Genomic DNA, 20,296 nt, shown 5'->3' with positions numbered 1-20,296 from the left:
AATGCATTTCTATAAAATTGCAAAATCATTAGAAAATTCTGTGTATAAAATTCCATTTTATCCACCATGAAGAAACAATGTAGAACTTTTGGTAACTGAAAACAATGAAGGCTGCCTAAGTCTACGTCTCCTAATACATCCTTCAGAAAAAAAAAAAAAAAGTACAAGCAGAGAAAAAAAAATCCAAAAATTACACCTTCATCATAATCTGACAATAGAAAAAAAAATCCATGGAAGCAATCTCATATGCTCCCATCCCATTGCAAGATTTTGTGGTGAGAAAGTACTCACCAAGATAAAAAAGAAGAGAGAAGATGGAAGCTTGAAACAAGTTTAAAGTTGATATAAAATCTCCCTTGGAAAGATTAAGTCTATCCTAAGTATGAAAATACCAAGACAGTGTCACTCTAAATGAGCACCATACATACAAAAGGACCCAGGGACACTTGGCTCGCTCAGTTGGTAGAATGTGCAACTCTTGATCTAAGAGATATAGGTTAAAGCCCCACATTGTGTGTAGAGATTACTTAAAAGAAAAAAAATCTTAAAAAAAAAAAGTACTTAAAAAGCAGGGATAATTTGAAGTAGGAGTCTTGAGTATAACTTCGGGGAGAAAAAGGGTAGTAAATAAAAGATGTGTCTTTTGGCAACCAGTGGTTAAGGGATAAATAAAGTGGAAAAGTTAACTTCTTTCAAGACAAAAAAGGCCACAAATTCAGGACATACAATTCTTACCTTGGCCACCAAAACTTTGCTTTTCTAACAGAAGAAAGCTCCATAAAACTAGAAATCTTATAAACTATGCCAATGCCAGAAAAATGAAGAAAATATTAATGAATCTACGCAGTTATTATTAAAAACACAGAAAACAAAACAAAAATCAGAAAACCAGATCCAATACATTAACTACTGAAAATTCTCCTGAAAAATATAACCAGGAACCAGGAAACCATGACAGCTCTCCAAACAGAATAAATATAGTCAAACCAGCATTTATTTGAAGAGTAGCAAAAACTACCTTAAATCAGAAATTCAATGAAGAATTGACATGGACATAAAGAAGGAAGAAATGAAATAAGAGTTGACTCAACTAAGGAAAAGAATAAAAGCAAACAAACTCAGAAGTAGGCACTGAATTATAAGATGCCCAGGGGAAAACAGACTCTCTTGACAATTTAAAGAGGCATTAGAGCAAGTCAGAAAACAACCAAGAAAGTGAAAAGGTGATTGAGAGAGAAATTAAGAGGGTCAGAAATGAAGAACTGGACACCTGCATGGCTCAGTCAGATGGGCAGCGAACTCTTGATTTTAGCTTAGGTCATGATCTCACAGTCTTGGGATAAGGCCCACAGTTGGGATCTGAACTGAGCACAGAGGCTGTTTAGGATTCTCTCCCTTCTTCTCTCTCTGCCCCTCCCCTATTCACACACTCATGTGTGCTCTCTTCCTCTCTCAAAATACATAAATAATCTTAAAAAATGGAGAATATTTAAAACTATAATCCAAGAAAATTTTCTAGAAATAAAATAATTCCTTAGTGCCTCCTTCAAGTCACTCGCTGCTGTCCCCAAAAGTAACCACTTCCCTGATCTCTCATAAAATAACTTTGCCTCTTGTTGAATGTTACATAAACTAAGATAGAGTGTCTTGTTTTGTGTCTGGCTTCTTTCTCGCCACACCATATATGTGAGAGCCGCCATAGTGTCCCATGTGATTACACGTAAATCATTCTCATGCTGTATGCTCCATTGTGCATAATATCAATTTCTTTATTCATACAGCTGCTGATGAACATTTGGATGAGTTCCAGGTTGGAACTATTAAAACTATGCTGTGTGAACATTCCTATGAGTGTCTTGCAAGTGAACATTTACTTTATATTGGGCTACTGAGCCTAAACCAGGGGTCAGCAAACATTTTCTGTAAAGGACCAAATAGTATTTTATCAACATTTTTTATTTTTGGGACAGAGAGAGACAGAGCATGAACAGGGGAGGAGCAGAGAGAGAGGGAGACACAGAATCGGAAACAGGCTCCAGGCTCCGAGCCATCAGCCCAGAGCCTGACGCGGGGCTCGAACTCACGGACCGCGAGATCGTGACCTGGCTGAAGTCGGACGCTTAACCGACTGCGCCACCCAGGCGCCCCCCAAATAGTATTTTAGACAGTGTGGGCACATATAGACTCTGGCAGAGATTCATCCCTTCTTTCTTTTGTTTCTTCCCTTCCTACATTCCTTCATTACTTACTTACTTCCTCTTCCTCAGTCTCCTTCTCTTTTTCAACCTTTTATAAAGGTGAAATCATTCTTGTTCACAGGCTATGTAGAAACAAGCCACAGGCTAAATTTGGCAGTAGTTGGTAAACTTTGGTAAACTTTGGTAAATTTGGTAAACTATAGTTTACCAGCCACTGGCCTACACACAGAATCCTTGATTCATTGGGAATGCATTTATTCAGCTTTGACAGATATTTCCAAAGTGTTTTCCAAGTGTTATGCCATTTAGACTTTCAAAAAGCAGTATATAAGATTTCCATTTGTTCTATATCATTGTTAACAATTAAAATTATATATATTTTTTATTTTATACATTCTGGTGGATAATTAGTGGTATCATTTTGTGGTTTTCATTTGAATTCCCCTCAAGACCAAAAAGGTTAAACACCTTTCCCATTGTTTATTGGTGTTTTAAATATCCTCTTTTGTGATGTTCAACTATCTTGCCCATTTTTTGTTTGTACTGTTTCTTTTTGTTACTGATTTATAATAAATCTCAATTTGAGATAAGAGGTTTTATTAGATAATTAGACTTATAAATAACTTCAATTCAGAGGCTTCCATTCCTCAATTTCTAAAGGTTTTATTATGAATGGAATTTCTTAATACAGTACAATTTATCTTATTTCCCTCTTTGGTTAATCTTTTGAGTCCTGTATCCTGTTTAAGAAGTGACTACCATGGCACACTTAAGAAGGGATTACCATGGCAGAGTAGTTGTAGAACCCTATGCTTGCTTCGTCCCTCAAATACAGCTAGATAAACATTAAATCACTCTGAACACCCAAGAAATCGATCTAAAGACTGAGAGAACAAACCAGACAGCCAGGAGAGGGAGAGAGGAGGTCACATTGTGGAAGGTAGGAGGTATAGACATGTGATTTTGGGGAGAACAGAGTCATGGGTGCTGTGGAAGGGAAGTAGTCCAGATCACAGAGAAAGGGGAAAGAGAGAGAGAGAGAGAGAGAGAGAGAGAGAGAACGCACAGTACACAGAGGATCACAAGAACACTTCCCAAAAAGCACTGACTGGGAAAATGAGAGGGGATGATTATTGTGAGTTTTTACAACCAGCAGAGCTCAAAGACTGAAGTTTTAGAAGACTGCACCATGGCTGGTGTGGAGCCCCGCAGGCGCAGCAGTATTCCCATGGAGAAGGAGGGGAGAGGCCCAGGAGCAGACAGCATGATCTGAGGATTCCCTGGGCCACATTGGGAGACACAGTTCCTCTTACTGGAGTTCAACTGGGAGAGGTGGCACTACCTCTGGGGAAACAAGAGAGTCAGCAGGCTCCCACTGCACTATTCTCTTCTTTACCATAGGGGCAGAGATGCTTGCTGAGGGCAGCTAAACTGGATGCTTGATCTTTGCTGCACCTTACTCTAAACTCCAAGCTCCTGTGCATTCGTGCAACTCCCATCTGGGACAAACCCTCCCCCAGGATCAGCCCGAGTCGGCACTGTGCTGGATCCCTAAAGTGTGGAGTTTTGAAACTCAGCTGGCGTGCCTGAGATAAAACACAGGTGCACTGTGTGGCCAGGCGAGCAAACAGGTGGGACGCAGACAGGGTGAAGGCAGGGATCTGACAAAAGCCTGGGGCACAGGAGGGGAGATTCTTTCCTCTTCTGTGAGGGCTCCCCAGACAGCAGCAGGCGCAAACTCCTCTATCCAGGTATGAGAGAGAGGGCTGGTGCCTTTCTTCTCCCCTGCCCATCAGCAAGAACAGATGTCAGTGAGCTGCACAGCACCCTCAGTGGAGGGCTGAGCCGCTTACACTTAGCCCGCCCCACCATGCTCTGCAGGTGCTTCTTTACTAAAGGGCGAGTGTGCCTGAGACTCAGAGCATCAGGGCCCTGGCCAAGACCAAAACATTCCCACATGCACCAAGTGTACTGACCATACAGTGCTACAATGCTTCAGCTCTGGTGGAAATAAGATCAGGGCCCTTTTAACAAGCAGACCAAAGCACACCTAGTTAAAACTCACCATACACTAGACAAAGTCCAAATGCTACCCACAGCAAGTTAAGGAGAAACTCTGCAGAGGGATGACCTTAAGGAAAGGGCAACTTTTATCTTTATTATTTATTCCATTCCAGCCTTTATTTTTTAATTTCACTCCATCTATTTTATTTGGCTTTAATTTTATGATTTTCCTAACCTTTGATATGGATACTTACATCACAGTATTCAGCCTTTCATCTTTTGTGATGTGAGCATTTAAAACTACCAATTTCTTGGTAAGCACTGCTTCAGCTGCATGGCACAGAATTTTAATATATTACATCATTTTAATTATCACTCAATCCAAAATATTTTTTTAATTTTTATTATGTTATCTAGGACCCATGGGTTATTAGAACAGATTCCTTAATTTCTAAATATATAGAAATTCCTATTTATACTCCTGCTATTTAGCTCTAAGTCAATTTCACTTTGGTAGGACAACAAATTATTTATGAGTTTCTACACACTTATCATATTATGCAAAGAATTTTAATGATCTAGACAGTATAGAGAATTCTCATAGATGCCAGTTTAACATAATAATTTCCACAGAAGTAGTTAAGAAATTATAGCCATATTTATATGACTATCTAGATTTCAAACCAAAGACTGTAACAAGAGATGAAAAAGGGCACTATATAATAATAAAGGATCTATCCAACAAGAAGACCTAATAATTGTAAATATATATGCCCCCAACTTGATAGCACCCAAATATATAAATTAATGAAAAACATTAAGAAATTCACTGATAATAGTACAATAATAGGTGGGGGCTTTAACACCACACAAACAGCAATGGACATTATCTAAGCAGAAAATCAACAAGGAAACAATGGCTTTCAATGACACCCTGGACCAGATGGACTTAACAGATATATTCAGGACATCTCATCCTAAAGCAGCAGAATATGCATTTTTTGAGTGCACATGGGACCCTGTCCAGAACAGATCACATACTGGGTCACAAATCAGGCCTCAAAAAATACAAAAAGACTGAGATCATACCATGCATATTTTTACACCACAACGCTATGAAACTTGAAGTCAACCACAAAAAAAAAAAATTGGAAAGCCCTCAAATAAATGGAGGTTAAAGAACATCATACTAAAGAACGAATGGGTTAACCAGGAAATTATAGAAGAAACTTTTAAGAAATGGAAACAAATGAAAACACGATGGTTCAAAACCTTTGGGATGCAGCAAAGGCAGCCATAAGAGGGAAGTATATAGCATACAGCACTACTTCAAAAAGAAAAATCTCAACTATACAACCTAACTTTACACCTAAAGGAGCTATAAAGAGAACAGCAAATGAAGCCTAAAGCCAGCAGAAGAAGGGAAACAATAAAGATACAGAAAATAATAAAGATATAGAATAAATGAGATAGAAACAAAATAAAAACAAAACAAAAAAAAACAGATCAATGAAAGTACAAGTTGGTTCTTTGAAAGAATTAATGAAATTGGCAAACCTCTAGCCAGACTTATCAAAAAAAAAGAGAAAGAACCCAAATAGATAAAATCACGAATGAGAGGAGAGATCAAAACCAAAACCACAGAAATATAAACACATAAGGTAATTTATGAAAAATTATATGGTAACAAATTGGGTAATCTTGAAGAAATTGATAAATTCCTAGAAACAACATATAAACTACCAAAACTGGAGCAGACCAATAATCAGCAAACAAACTGAATAATCAAAAATCTCCCAATAGACAAAAGTCCAGGGCCAGATGTCTTCCTAGGCGAATTTTACCAAACATTTACAGAAGAGTTAATACCTATTCTTAACAAACTGTTCCAAATAATAGCAATGGAAGGAAACTTCCCAACTCATTCTCGAGGCCAGCACTATCTTGATTCCAAAACCAGACAAAGACCCCACTAAAAAGGAGAATTACAGGCCAATAGACCTGATAAACATGGATGCAAAAATTCTCAACAACATACTAGCAAATCATATCCAACAGTACCTTAAAAGAATTATTCACCACAATCAAATAGGATTTTATGCCTGTGCTGCAGGGATGGTTCAATATTCATAAATCAACCAATGTGATACACCACATAATAAAAGAAAGGATCAGAACCATATGATCCTTTCAATAAATGCAGGAAAAGAATTTGACAAAGTACACTTTCCAATTTTGACAAAAATCCTCAACAAAGTAGGGATCGAGGGTACATACCTCAATATCATTAAAGACCATATATTAAAGTCCCATAGCTAATATGCTGAATGAGGAGAAACGGAGAGCTTTTCCTCTAAGGTCAGGAACAAGACGGGGATGTCAACTCTCAGCGTTATTTAACACAGTACTAGACAGCCATAGCAACTTCTTACTAGACATGTTTCCAGAGACAAGGAAAACAAAAGCAAAGGCAAACTACTGGGATTTCAAGATAAAAAAGGTTCTTTACAGAGAAGGAAACAATAAACAAAACTAAAAGGCAACCAATGGAAGGGGAAAAGAAACTTTCAAATGATATATCAGATAAAGGATTAGTATCCAAAATCTATAAAGAACTTACAAACTCAACACCCAAGAAACAAATAATCCAGCGAAGAAATGGGCAGAGGACATGAATAGATACTTTTCCAAAGAAGACATACAGATGGCTAATAGACACATGCAAAAATGCTCAAATCACTCGTCATCGGAGAAATACAAATCAAAATCACAATGAAATACCACCTCATCCCTGTCAGAATGGCTAAAATTAACAACGCCAGAAACAACAGACGTTGGCAAGGATGAGGAGAAAGGGGAACCCTCTTACACTGTTTTTGGGAATGCAAACTGATGCAGCCTCTCTGGAAAACAGTATGGACGTTCCTCAAAAAGTTAAAAATAGAACTACTTTGTGACCCAGCAACTGTACTACTAAGTATTTATCCAAAGGAAACAAAAATATTGATTCAAAGGGGCACATGTCGGGGCGCCTGGGTGGCGCAGTCGGTTAAGCGTCCGACTTCAGCCAGGTCACGATCTCGCGGTCCGTGAGTTCGAGCCCCGCGTCAGGCTCTGGGCTGATGTCTCGGAGCCTGGAGCCTGTTTCCGATTCTGTGTCTCCCTCTCTCTCTGCCCCTCCCCCATTCATGCTCCATCTCTCTCTGTCCCAAAAATAAATAAACGTTGAAAAAAAAAATTAAAAAAAAAAAAACAAAGGGGCACATGTACCCAGATATTTATAACAGCACTATCAACAATAGCCTAACTATGGAAAGAGCCCAAATGTCCACTGACTGATGAATGGATAAAGATGTAATACACACACACACACACACACACTCACAATAGAATATCACTCAGGCACCAAAAAGAATGAAATCTTGCCATTTGCAATGACATGGATGGAGCTAGAGTGTATTATGCTAAGTGAAATAAGTCAATCAGAGAAAGACAAAGATCATGATTTCACTCATATGTGGAATTTAAGAAACAAAATAGAAGGGGAAGGGAAGAAAAAATAAAATAAAATAAAAACATAGAGGGAGGCAAACCATAAGAGACACTTAAAGATAGAGAACAAACTGAGGTTTGATGGAGGGTGGTGGGTGGCTGAATGGGCATTAGAGAGGGCACTTGTTAGAATGAACACTGTTCTTGTGTGTAGGGGATGAATCATTAAATTCTGTTCCTGAAACAAATATTACCCTGTATGTTAGCTAACTACAATTTAAATAAAAACGTGAAACACTATGAAAAACAAAACAAAACGAGAAGTGACTACCAAAGCTTTAAAGCTTCAAACACAAATACCCTGTTTCTCCGTATCGTTTTACTCCCAAATTTCAACATAAGTGGATTATCTTACAGCTAGTATTACTGGGGGTTTCTAATAGTGATTTTTTTTTTAATTTTTCTCACTCCTTCTACATTTATTATTTATAATTCTTCTGTAAGGAATTGTGTTCATTTTCACCCATTTATTACTTATTAAATCAATTTACATCAGTTTAGATTCATGGATATTATTCTGTTGAGTTGTAACCCAATACAATCATTACTTTTTGTTCAAACTTCATTCCCCTGAGAATTCTTTTAGGTTGGTACTGTGTCTCTTTGGCATGATCATGATCCCCTCTTCTTTTTTTTTTTAAGCTCTTTCTTACTTTGGGGCACCAAACAATGCTCCAGGATCATCATGTATTCTCCCAATCCAGGCCCTAGAATTAACCATTTCTCCATAGAGCCCTGGTTCCTCTCATTGGAAAACAGTATTTATTTATTTATATTCAGGGTTTTTTTAATTTTTTTAATATGAAATTTACTGTCAAATTGGTTTCCATACAACACCCAGTGCTCATCCCAACAGGTGCCCTCCTCAATACCCACCACCCACCCTCCCCACCCTCCCACCACCCATCAACCCTCAGTTTGTTCTCAGTTTTTAAGAGTCTCTTACTGGAAAACAGTATTTAAAAACCAAGATATAGGCACTATATGTGTTTTTGCTTCTGGGATGTCATGGCTTCTAGACTGTCTTGACAAACAGAACTAGAAAATACATGTATACCCTAAACTATGTATACACACATATATCTATATTTACCTCTTTGTGTGTGTGTATATATGTACCTCTTTGTGTATATATTAAAATAAACATGAATTCATGCTGTTAGCTCAGACCCTAATCCAATACCACAGGGTTCTTTGTAGTCTTCACTCCTTGCTTATTTTTAATTTCTTTTTCTGACAGTGGAAAACTTGGCTTACATTAAAATACAAATTATTTTCCAAACCTAGTAAACACATAAAGTATTGTTAGAATTGTTAACCCATACCACATGATAAGCAAATTTACTAACCAGATCACAATTTTATGTAGTTTTTTTTTTTCTTTAGCTTTATGGTATTAAGTCAAAACACTGTTTTCCAAAGTTACTGAGGCCAGCCCTTTTTTTTTCCTATTTTTGATGATGTTATGGCTTTTGTAATACAGTTAAATTTACTTGTCACAATTTTACTTTACACCCTAGGGTCTCCTGACATTCTAGGTGACTTTTCTTTTTAATTTGCATTCAGGAAAGTTCACTCTTTGTGGTGTAAAACATGGGTTTTGACAAATGCATGGATTCATGTATCAACCTACACAGTGTCAGAAAGAACAGTTCTATAACACAAAAACTCCACTTTGAGGCCCCCTTGAAATTAATCCTTACCTTTACTACTTCTGGCAAATAACTGATCTGTTTTCCATCCCCACAGTTCTGCCTGTTCCAGATCATTTTATAAATGAAATTACACAACTTGTAGCCTTTGGGTCTGGTTTCTTTCACTAAGCAAAAAGCATTTAAGATTTAATCATGTTGTTTTACAAACCAATATTTGTTCTTTTTTGCTTTTCATATATTTCAAAGTTTATGCAGCAGGTATTGTTGCACTCTGCACCACATTCCCTCAGTCCATCTGGTTTCAGTACAGCACACTGTCGGTGACTCACCTAAAGCAAGTTCTGCAATATCTCTACTTTTCACTAGCCAGGGCAAGCTAGTAACCAGACTGTTGGCACAGCTCCGAAGCACAGTACCTCCAAAGGCATCACCCAACCAATGAAGGATGAGAAGCCACAGATAAGTGCACCACCTTCCAGTCCCTCAGCAGGTTAACTCTGAGGAGCATTCTACATGGTCCTCATAGGTCCCTAGTGGGTGTGAGTCCAAATTTCCGAGTATAGTATCCGGATTAGTAATTATTGGCATTATTAGTATTATCAGTATTATTGGGTTTTCTCCCTTCTTTAAAACTCTCCCTTCCCTAAACTGTGCTTCCTAGGTTCACTTCCCAAATAAACTATTTCTCTTATCCTTGTGTTACGATGTCACCTGTTCTAAGACACTTTCCCCAGATATCCCTATGACTCATTCTCTCATCTATATGAAGTATTTATTGCTACTTCTCAGTGAGCTCTTCTCTCACCACCTTCTTAAATTGCAAGCCTTATTCCCCTTCCTTACTTTAGTTAATAGCATTTTATTTATTTAACAGCACTTAACCTCATATATGCATGTGTATAGAATTAATTTTATTAATTTCAACTAGGCTCTGTGAATGGAATAATTTTAGTCTAATTTGTTAATAATTGTGTCTGTAGCACTTAAAATGCCCCTTGGAACATAGTAGGCACTCAATAAAAATATATTGAATAAGTAATCTTTCAAGAAGGTTGTTTTTATTTAGCATAAGAGACTTCCTATGGAAAAAAAACCTGAAAACTATTAACTTTCAAAATCGTATGGTATTCATAATGAGGCCAGCTGATTCCATCACAAATGTTATTTAAAACATTCTCACACTTAGCACAAAGTTTGCCTGGATCTTCTGCGTTGCCTCTGAATTCTAACATACCGTAAAACTATGAACAATAAAAGACTATATACTACAAGGTAGAAAACGGGCATGAGTCCAGTTTTCATATGAAGCCAAATATATTGTGCCAAACATAGTGTGTAGAATGCCATCTACACAACAGCGATGGATATAGGGAAGAATATTTTTTTATCGGTGAAATTTGAGTCCCATTATGTTTTTCTAAGTATTTACTATAAGAAAGACAAAATCATTCTTGGTTTCCAAACTGAAATTATACTGATCACATTTTTATTACCTGGACACTGGATAAAGGACCACTCATAGTTCTTTTCTTTAGGACAAAGACTGGAATCAAGAACCATCTCACTACTGTGCATTCCAACAAGCTTCATTGGTCCTCGCGAAGATCCTTCAATGCAGTGTCCTCTTCCTGTGTTACTAGGATCATTGCACCAGCCACATCCAGGCTGCTCCAAACAATGCCCACAGGTTCTCAATCCGGAACAATTTTGAGCTGCATGACAGGAACATTAACAAATATGTTATATGACTTTATATTCAAATAGAATTTTAAGCTAATGGAAAAATAAGTATGATCTGAAATAAAGAATATAAAAAGTTGTCTGTAGCTAATGTAAACACTTTTTGTAATAATACCAAAGAGTCAGCAGTTACTTAAAGCAAATAAAACATACATCATGAACAAAGAGGAGATAAATGAACAAATAGGTGAAAAAGGGTGTGTGGTAACCATGACATGGAGAAAAATGAAGTCAGCACTTCAAGATTCCTGAGAACTTTGCCTCAAAGCGGATCCAGGGGCCTACAGACCACATTTGCCATTGTCTGTGATGTAGAGCCATGTTAGCTGTTCTTGTTGTGCCTAGTAAAGGCCTTCAAGGAAAAACTCTGCATCTGCCTGTGACTGTCCAGTGCAAAGGCTGCCTGCCCATTCCCTGAGATAGCTGAGCCCCATTTGTACTGCCTTTCACTGACGATGTTCTTCCCAAGGGTCCAAGATACTAGCATTTACCTAATCAATCTCACCTAAAGAGTCAAACTGGATGGGAACATGGCCACCAGATCCCTACCTCAGCCAGGCAACAAGCAAAGGCTTTACTGATTTTCAGGGCTGCAGAATATCCCTCCAAGATTCAAAGGTTGAGCTGAAGCTCAAACTTTTTGTTTAAATTATGAATAATCTATAATATTCAGCAATGTTATGAATATTGTGATATCTTTTCCAAGGATGAACATATTATAGTTTGCCATTATATATACCATAGCTACTATGTGATGTTTTAAAATTTTAATTCACAGAGTATCCTATATTGGGCTGAGACTTTCTTTCATTACTTTTATTGACATTTTGCTAGAAAAGGCATTCTTTGTCCTGGGAATTATTTACCTATAGACGACGGTGACAGAGGTACAAGACATCATGAATGATGTTTCTTCTAGCCACATGCTAGAAAAAAACTAGAGGGGGGAAGTGGTAATTTCTCATAAACCAAATTCCATTGTTAAGGTGGTAATAACTTAATTTCCACTCAGTGTTTTGTTATTACTGGAAACGAAAAATGTTCCTCAGATTGCTGCAAACAAGAAAGGCACAAGCTTCTCAGTGAACATCAGGAACTCAATACAGTGAACTGCGTAGGGATAATAGAATATTGGTTAAAGAATTCATCAATTATAATATGATTTGTTATTAAGAATTTTTGGCATGCTGAGCATTTCAGATTGGAAAATAAGTACTGTCTCCTCCATTTCTTTAATAATAATTTAAAAAGGAAGAACACTGAACCATTGACTACAACTGGATAATGTTATTTTTGTAAACAAATAATCCATTAGCATGAACATGCTTCCTTTTAAAATTTACATTTTTTTCGGCAACACACAATGCGAAATGGTACATCACTTAAAGATCCTTAGATAACTGAACATTTCATATAGTACCATACCCCTTTAGCTTTCATGCGTTGAAATATGAAATATAATTGTAGCTACCCCACAGTATTGTTGACTGGGTTATTCTCATTGTCTTCTGGTTTCTAATTGTCTTATATAAAGTTGCTACAAAACCAATAGGAAATAATGAAAAATATAAAATTGGGTATGTTATCTTGACATTCCAATTATTTACTATCATGTGATGATTTGAAGTAGATCTCTACTAGGTTTCACCCAGAATAAATCTAGTTTTATATTTATGGTCTATGGAAAGTAAATTTTATTTTAGGACTCTCTTTTCAAGGGTATATAACCAACAAAATGGCTTGAAGAAGCATTACACACAAAGTAAATCTAAACTATTCTCAAGCATTCCTGTTAATGCTTTCCAAACAGCTGGGGAAATCTTAGATGAAAGAAGGCTCAGTTTCTTGCACTGGCTGATTGACAAACTAGTAATCTTCTAATTCCGTTTATTTATTTGATTTTAGGCTTTAATAACAGGTTACAAAATGTCATGCTCAGAGCAACATTTTATTCTGTTAGATTTTATTTTACATATGAAACTAGTGCATAAGGTAATGTCGGTTTTCCTTTTACTCAAGAGTACAACAAAGCAACGGGCATTGCTGAAAGATTAACAGGAAAATCCATCTCTAGTATTTAATAATGATTCAAATACTGACAAAAACTAATGTTTTTTAGACAATAATACACGAAAGATTTTGTAGGCTATGCTATTTTTCTAAGTTATGAATAGTAGCGAGACTGTGTGTAAACTACAAGTAATTAGAGCAATCATTTTTATTTTTTATTTTTTTTAATTTTTTTTTCAACATTTTTATTTATTTTTGGGACAGAGAGAGACAGAGCATGAACGGGGGAGGGGCAGAGAGAGAGGGAGACACAGAATCGGAAACAGGCGCCAGGCTCCGAGCCATCAGCCCAGAGCCTGACGCGGGGCTCGAACCCATGGACCGCAAGATCGTGACCTGGCTGAAGTCGGACGCTTAACCGACTGTGCCAGCCAGGCGCCCCAATCATTTTTATTTTATTTATTTTGGGCTTTTTGAAAAATTAAGTTGTAAAACATTCAATATGGTTTTTGAAATGTGTAAGAATTTTAAAAATCAATCTGTAAGAAATTATGCCATCAGATGATTACTGGAGACTTCTGGTTTCTGATCCTGCATGTCATGGATTCAGAAGTTACCACTCCATCCAAACAAAAAGTAAAAAGCAGCACAAAATGAAAAGTCAACAACTCGTCTTAGATCTGTCAGAGGAGGTCACAGGGAAAATCACTGCGGAAAATTGGAGAGACAGAGAGGAGGATACAGAGAATTGTAATATAACAAATTTGAAACTTCTACGGGAACAGTGCCAGGGGAAGGAACTACGGAAGCTCACTGTGGGCAACTCTGAGAGTTAAAATTCCCAGAAGGACCCAGTCATGGGGCATTCACACACTTCTGTGAGTTTTACCTCCAAGAGCTCCCAGTGAACATCAAAGAAAAACCTTCTTCTGCTTCCAGCAGGCGAAGATATTTTGAAATATGCCAGCGTTTTCTGTTCTTCTTAACAAGGCCAGGAAAAACTATGTAACAGAGCCTAAACTACTGAGGTTTTTACCAGAGCCTAACTGACCTGTTAAAGAGAAATATCCAACTCTAGCCTGCTCTGGCCTTGCACGTGGGAAAAGAGATACACAAATACAGCTCCCTCTGACCATCATGTGCCACCTGAGAAAGGGGAAAAAACTGAGATGCACTGGTGAAGTCCACAATATGAGGCACAATTTCACAAGAAAACTAAGACCTAATCATATATAGAACACTTCTGCTCCTTCCATACTCTACAACTGCAATGCTAAAAACCTATCCATTTACAGCAGTTTCTTCTACCCATAAATCATATCTGGCTATCAAGAAAAAAATTACAAGCATACCAAAAGAAAAAAAAACAATGTGAAGGGGTGTCTTCATGACTTAGTCAGTTAAACGTCCGACTTCGACTCAAGTCATGATCTCACAACTATGGGTTCGAGCCCCACATAGGATTCTGTGCCGACGGCTCGGAGCCTGGAGTCTGCTTTGGATTCTGTGTCTCCCTCTCTCTCTCTGCCCCTACCCTGCTCATGCTCTCTTTCTCAAAAATAAATAAACATTAAAACAAAAATGTGAGAAGACAGAACAAGCATCAGATCAGAAATGGCAGGAATATTGGAATTATCAGGCCAGGAATTTAAAACAACTATGATTAATATGCTAAAGGTTCTAATGGATAAAGTATCCATTATGCAAGAACAGATGAGTATCGTAAGCAAAACTATAAACCTCCCAGAAATAATATACAAGATCAAGATGACCTTGAGTTTGGTGATATTTTAGTTATGACACCAAAGGCACAATCCATGAAAAAAAAATTGATAAACTAGACTCCATTAAAATTTAAACTCAAATTTAAAATTTCTGCTTTGCAAAGATATTGTCAAGAGAATGAAAGTACAAGCTATACACTGTAAGAAAATATTTAGAAAAGACACATCTAATAAAGGACTGTTATCTAAAATACACAAAGAACTCTTAAAACTCAATAATAAGAAAATAAACAACCCAAGTTGAAAATGGACAAAAGACCTAAACAGACACCTCACCAAAGATACAGAGGCAAGAATGAAAAAATGCTCCACATCATATGTCAAGAGAAATGCAAACTAAAACAACGAGATACCACTGCATACCTATTAGAATGGCCAAAATCCAAAACACTGACAACACCAAATGCTGGTAAATATGTAGAATGCAAAGGAACAGAAACATCCATTGCTGGTGGGAATGCAAAATACAACCCCTTTGAAAGTCAGTTTGATGGTTTCTTACAAAACTAAACATTTTAACATACAGTTCAGCAATAACACTTTTCCGATATTTACCCAAATGAACTGAAAATTTATGTCCACATCAAAACCTGCACATGGATGTTTATTGTAGCTTTGTTCACAATTGTCAAAACTTTCCAAAAGCAACCAAGATTTCTTTTAGTAGTGAGTAGACAAACTGTGGTACAACCAGACAATGAATACTAGTCAATAAGCTATCAAGCCATGAAAAGACAAGAAGGAAATTTAAATGCATATTACTAAGTGAAAGGAACTAATCTGAGAAGCTACATACTGCATGATTCCAACCATATGACATTCTGGAAAAAGCAAAACTATGGGGACAGTAAAATATTAGTGATTTCCAGGTGTTAGGGTAGACATAAGGATGACTAGGCAGAGCTCAGAAGATTTTTAGGCAGTGAAACTGCTGTATATGATACTATAGTGATGGATACATGCCATTCTACAACTGTCAAACCCCACAGAATGTAGCACACCAAGAATGGAGCCTAATGTAAACTCTGGACTTTGAGCAACAGTGATGTGCCAATGTAGGCTCATCACCTGTAGCAAATGTACCGCTCTGGTGGGGGATGTTGTCAGTGGGGGAATTAAGCACATGTGGGGGCAGAGGACATATGGGAACTCTCTATATCTTCCTGTCAAAATTTCTGTGAACCTAAAACTGATCTAAAAAATAAATTGTAATCAATTTTTAAAAGATTACTTTCCCTAGCTTCCATGAAAAAAAAAAATGTTTAAATTGAACATGTATATAAACCTGCCAAATACTGAAAGAAATACAGATTTGTCAGATGTGTACTATATTCTCATGTTTCCTATTATTCCATTTTCACTGTATCAATTTAATTACATTTTATTTGAACATTTATATATTAAGAACTAAATCTTCTATTATTGCTTTAAATAATCTCCTTGAAGTTCATTTTCACAAATAGAATAACAAATATTTTAAGATAAACATATAAATTATTAATAATTGCAGTTATTAACAAAGCTTTCTCAGAAAACATTAGGCAAAATGTGTCTGAAGACACATATTTCTTTCTTCAAATTGTGAATTTTAAGTAATAATATGACAATATTATAACTGAAAAACACTAGGGAATATTATAAAACCCATATTTGTTTCTCATTAGCAAAGAAGAGTTTCCTTCAAGTTCCATTTACTAGGAAACCTCAAATACCACTGAAACAAATTTCTGAGAGCAACATAAAATTTATACCATTTCTAATATAGTTTTATTTATAACTATAAGAATGCTTTTACTACTGTTAAATGTTTAGTGAAGGACTAGACAAATGTACTAAAAAAACAATAATATAAATCCATTACATATAATACTAAAAAGATATAAAGTTAAATGTAAAAATATGACAAAAACATTGCCCATAAGCTGACATATTTGCAAAACAGTAACACTCAGCTACTTTTAGCACTCAGATTTTGAGCAAGGATCTGTATTCCCAATCTCTATTTTATTTCCTGGCATTTCCTCATTGCTCATTAAATGTCTGCTGGTTAAAACCAGGGAAAAGAAAGACATAATAGAGAAGGAGTTTGTTTCTCACAAGGAGTAGATTACTACAACGTCCAAAAGATACAGAGTCTCCTTGAAGCAAAGTACAATGCCCTTCTTCCCACATGAATAAAGGGCATATAATTTACAGGGCTGTGGAACAAACATAACTGTTACTGGACATCAGCTGCACAAATGGGTTTCGGATGGCCAAAGAGAAGGCAAGGCTGACAACAGACCCAACAGTGAAAGACAAGACCCAAGGAAAAGAAAATTCCAGCAGGCTAGACTGCTCAAGAACAAGTACAAAAAGTTGAAAATAAAATTCTCAACAAATCAAAATCAAGAAAACAAAGAGTCAAAAACAAAAGATATAAAAGCAGAACTTGACAACTGATCTAACACCCCTAGCGGACAACCCTACCAACAGCAGTTATTGTAATCAAGTTCATCAGTGGTGAAGGTGCAATTCATTACCTGTGTTTAAGTAGTTAATCATGTTCTATTTACCTTCTCAAAAAATGCAGTTACAGTTTTTATAGTGGAACTACAAGGTTCTCAAAAGCATTACTTTAAATAAATACAAATCCCCAAAGAAAAAACCAGGAAGAAGAATCTGAATCATAACAAACAAAGAGATGGAAAAAACAAGTGAATTTAAGACATACTGAGATTTATCTAGAAATTCCAACAACTGTTTTAAGATTTCTAAAAAGAGTAAATAGGAAAAAAACAATCTAATGATTAAAAACCATTTTTAGCACATAAAGAAAGTACTCATCAGATTCAAAGAGCCAATGGGAATCTATTTTTAAAATCCAACTCAATTAATGGAAAACTGAATTGAAATGAGTTGTAAAATTTGGAATGCCAAGGATAAAGAGAAAAAAATCTTAAAATCTTATATTTCTCAAAGAATTTCTTTAAAAAGAGGCTCCAAAAATTAATGAAAATCAAATTCACATGAGAATTCTCACTCACAACACCAAATGCTACAAGGTCTAAGGAAAGAATTACTTAGAACTACATATCCAGCCACTTTATCATTCACATGAACATAAAAAATACACTTTAGACATGAAAACACTCAAAAACATTACTAGCCATAAATTTATTTGGAAAGAATTACTGAAGACTGTTCTCCAAAAGGTAAATAAATGAGAAAGAAGATATGGAATACAAGAAAGATTTGTGAGCAAAGAAGACAACTTAGATTTTTTCCTTTTTTTTAATTTAAATATTAGTTAACATACGATGCAGTATTGGTTTCAGGAGTAAAATTCAGTGATTTACCACTTTCGTACCACACCCAGTGCTCATCACCACAAGTGCACTCCTTGGTACCTCTCACCCATCTAATCCATCTCCCACTCACCTCCCTCCTTCAACCCATAGTTTGTTCTCTATAATTAAGAGGCCCTCGTGGTTTGTTTCCCTCTCTTCTCTCCACCCCCTTCCCATATATTCATTTGTTTATTAAATTCCACATATGAATGAAATCATATGCTATTTGTCTTTCTCTGACTGACTTATTTCGCTTAGCATAATACATTCTAGCCCCATCTACATCATTGCAAATGGCAAGATTTCATTCTTCTTGATCTTGTATATATATATATGTTATATATATACACACACACACACACACACACAGGAATATTACTCAGTAATCAAGAAGAATGAAATATATATATATATATATATATAATATATATACACACACACACACACACACACAGGAATATACATACACACACACACACACACACACACACACACACACACACACACACACAAACTTCTTTATCCATTCATAGTCAGTGGACATTTGGGATCTCCATAACTTGGCTATTGTTGATAATGCTGCTGTAAACATTGGGTTGCATGTACCCCCTTTGAATCTGTATTTTTGTATCCTTTGGGTAAATACCTAAGAGTACAATTGCTGGACCATAGGGAAGTCCTGTTCGTAGTTTTTTTGAGGAACCTCCATACTGTTCTCCAGAATAGGTATACCAGTTTGCATTCCCAACTACAGTGCAGGAGAACTCTCCTTTCTCTGCATCCTTGCCAACACCTGTTGTTTTTTGTATTGCTAATTTTAGCCGTTCTACCAGGTGTGAGGTGGTATCTATGGTTTTGATTTGTATTTCTCTAACGATGAGTGATGTTGAGCATCTTTTCATGTGTCTGTTGACCATCTGGATGTTGGCCATGTGTCTGTTGGCCGTCTTCTTTGGAAAAGTGTCTCTTCATGTCTTCTGCCCATTTCTTAACTGAGTTATTTGTTTTTTGGATGTTGAGTTTAAGAAGTTCTTTATAGATTTGGAGTACTAATCCTAAATTATCAGATATGTCATTTGCAAATATCTTCTACCATTCTCTAGGCTGCCTTTTAGTTTTATTGTTTCCTTTGCTGTGTAGAAGCTTCTTATCTTGATGAAGTCCCAATAGTTCATGTCTTTTGTTTCCCTTGCCTTCAGTGACATGTCTAAGTAAGAAGTTGCTCCAATCATGGTCAAAGAGGTTTCTGCCTGTGTTCTCATCTAGGATTTTTATGGCTTCCTGTCTCACATTTAAGTCTTTCATCCATATTGAATTTATCTTTGTGAATAGTGTAAGAGAGTGATCCAGTTTTTCCAACACAATTTGTTGAAGAGAAGATCTTTTTTCCATTGGATATTCTTTCCTGCTTTGTTGAAGATTAGTTAACCATAACGTTGTGGGTCCATCTCTGGGTTTTCTATTCTGTTCCATTGATCTATGTGCCTTTTTTTTTTTATTTTTTTAATGTTTATTTTGTTTTTGAGAGAGAGAGAGAGACAGAGCATGAGCAGGGGAGGGGCAGAGACATAGGGAGAGACAGAATCTGAAACAGGCTCCAGGCACTGAGCTGTCAGCACAGAGCCCGACACAGGGCTTGAACCCACAAAATGCAAGATCATGACCTGAGATGAAGTCAGATGCTTAACCGACTGAGCCACCCAGGAGCCCCTCTATGTGTCTATTTTTGTGCCAATACCACATTGTCTTCATGACTACAGCTTTGTAACACAGCTTGAAATCCAGATTCATGATCCCTCTAGTTTTCTTTTTTTTTTTTTTTTTTTCAGGACTACTTTGGCTATTTGGGGTCTTTTATAGTCTTTTATGTAGTGTACATATTTTAAGACTGTTTACTCTAGCTCTGTGGAAAATGCCGTTGGTATTTTGATAGGGATTGGATTAAATGTGTAGATTGCTTTGGGTAGTACAGACATTTTAACAATGTCTGTTCTTCTAGTCCGTGAGCATGGAATGCTTTTCGA

At 36.5% G+C, this 20,296-nt stretch overlaps 1 protein-coding gene across 2 annotated transcripts in view; it reads right to left on the bottom strand.

Moving 5' to 3' along the window:
* Positions 1 to 20,296, bottom strand: part of ATRNL1 (attractin like 1) — a 788,891-nt gene that overhangs the window by 593,500 nt on the left and 175,095 nt on the right. For both annotated transcript variants that reach the window (XM_040486565.1, XM_040486566.1), the window contains exon 18: positions 10,903 to 11,121. In XM_040486565.1, coding sequence (XP_040342499.1) covers positions 10,903 to 11,121 — 219 coding nt within the window. The remainder of the gene's footprint in view (positions 1 to 10,902; positions 11,122 to 20,296) is intronic.

Source organism: Herpailurus yagouaroundi, unplaced genomic scaffold, assembly GCF_014898765.1.
Source record: "Herpailurus yagouaroundi ecotype Mexico unplaced genomic scaffold, PumYag 163, whole genome shotgun sequence".
Lineage (NCBI taxonomy): Eukaryota > Metazoa > Chordata > Mammalia > Carnivora > Felidae > Herpailurus > Herpailurus yagouaroundi.
Note: the sequence above shows the minus strand (reverse complement) of the source record. Positions and strands in the feature narration are given on the sequence as shown.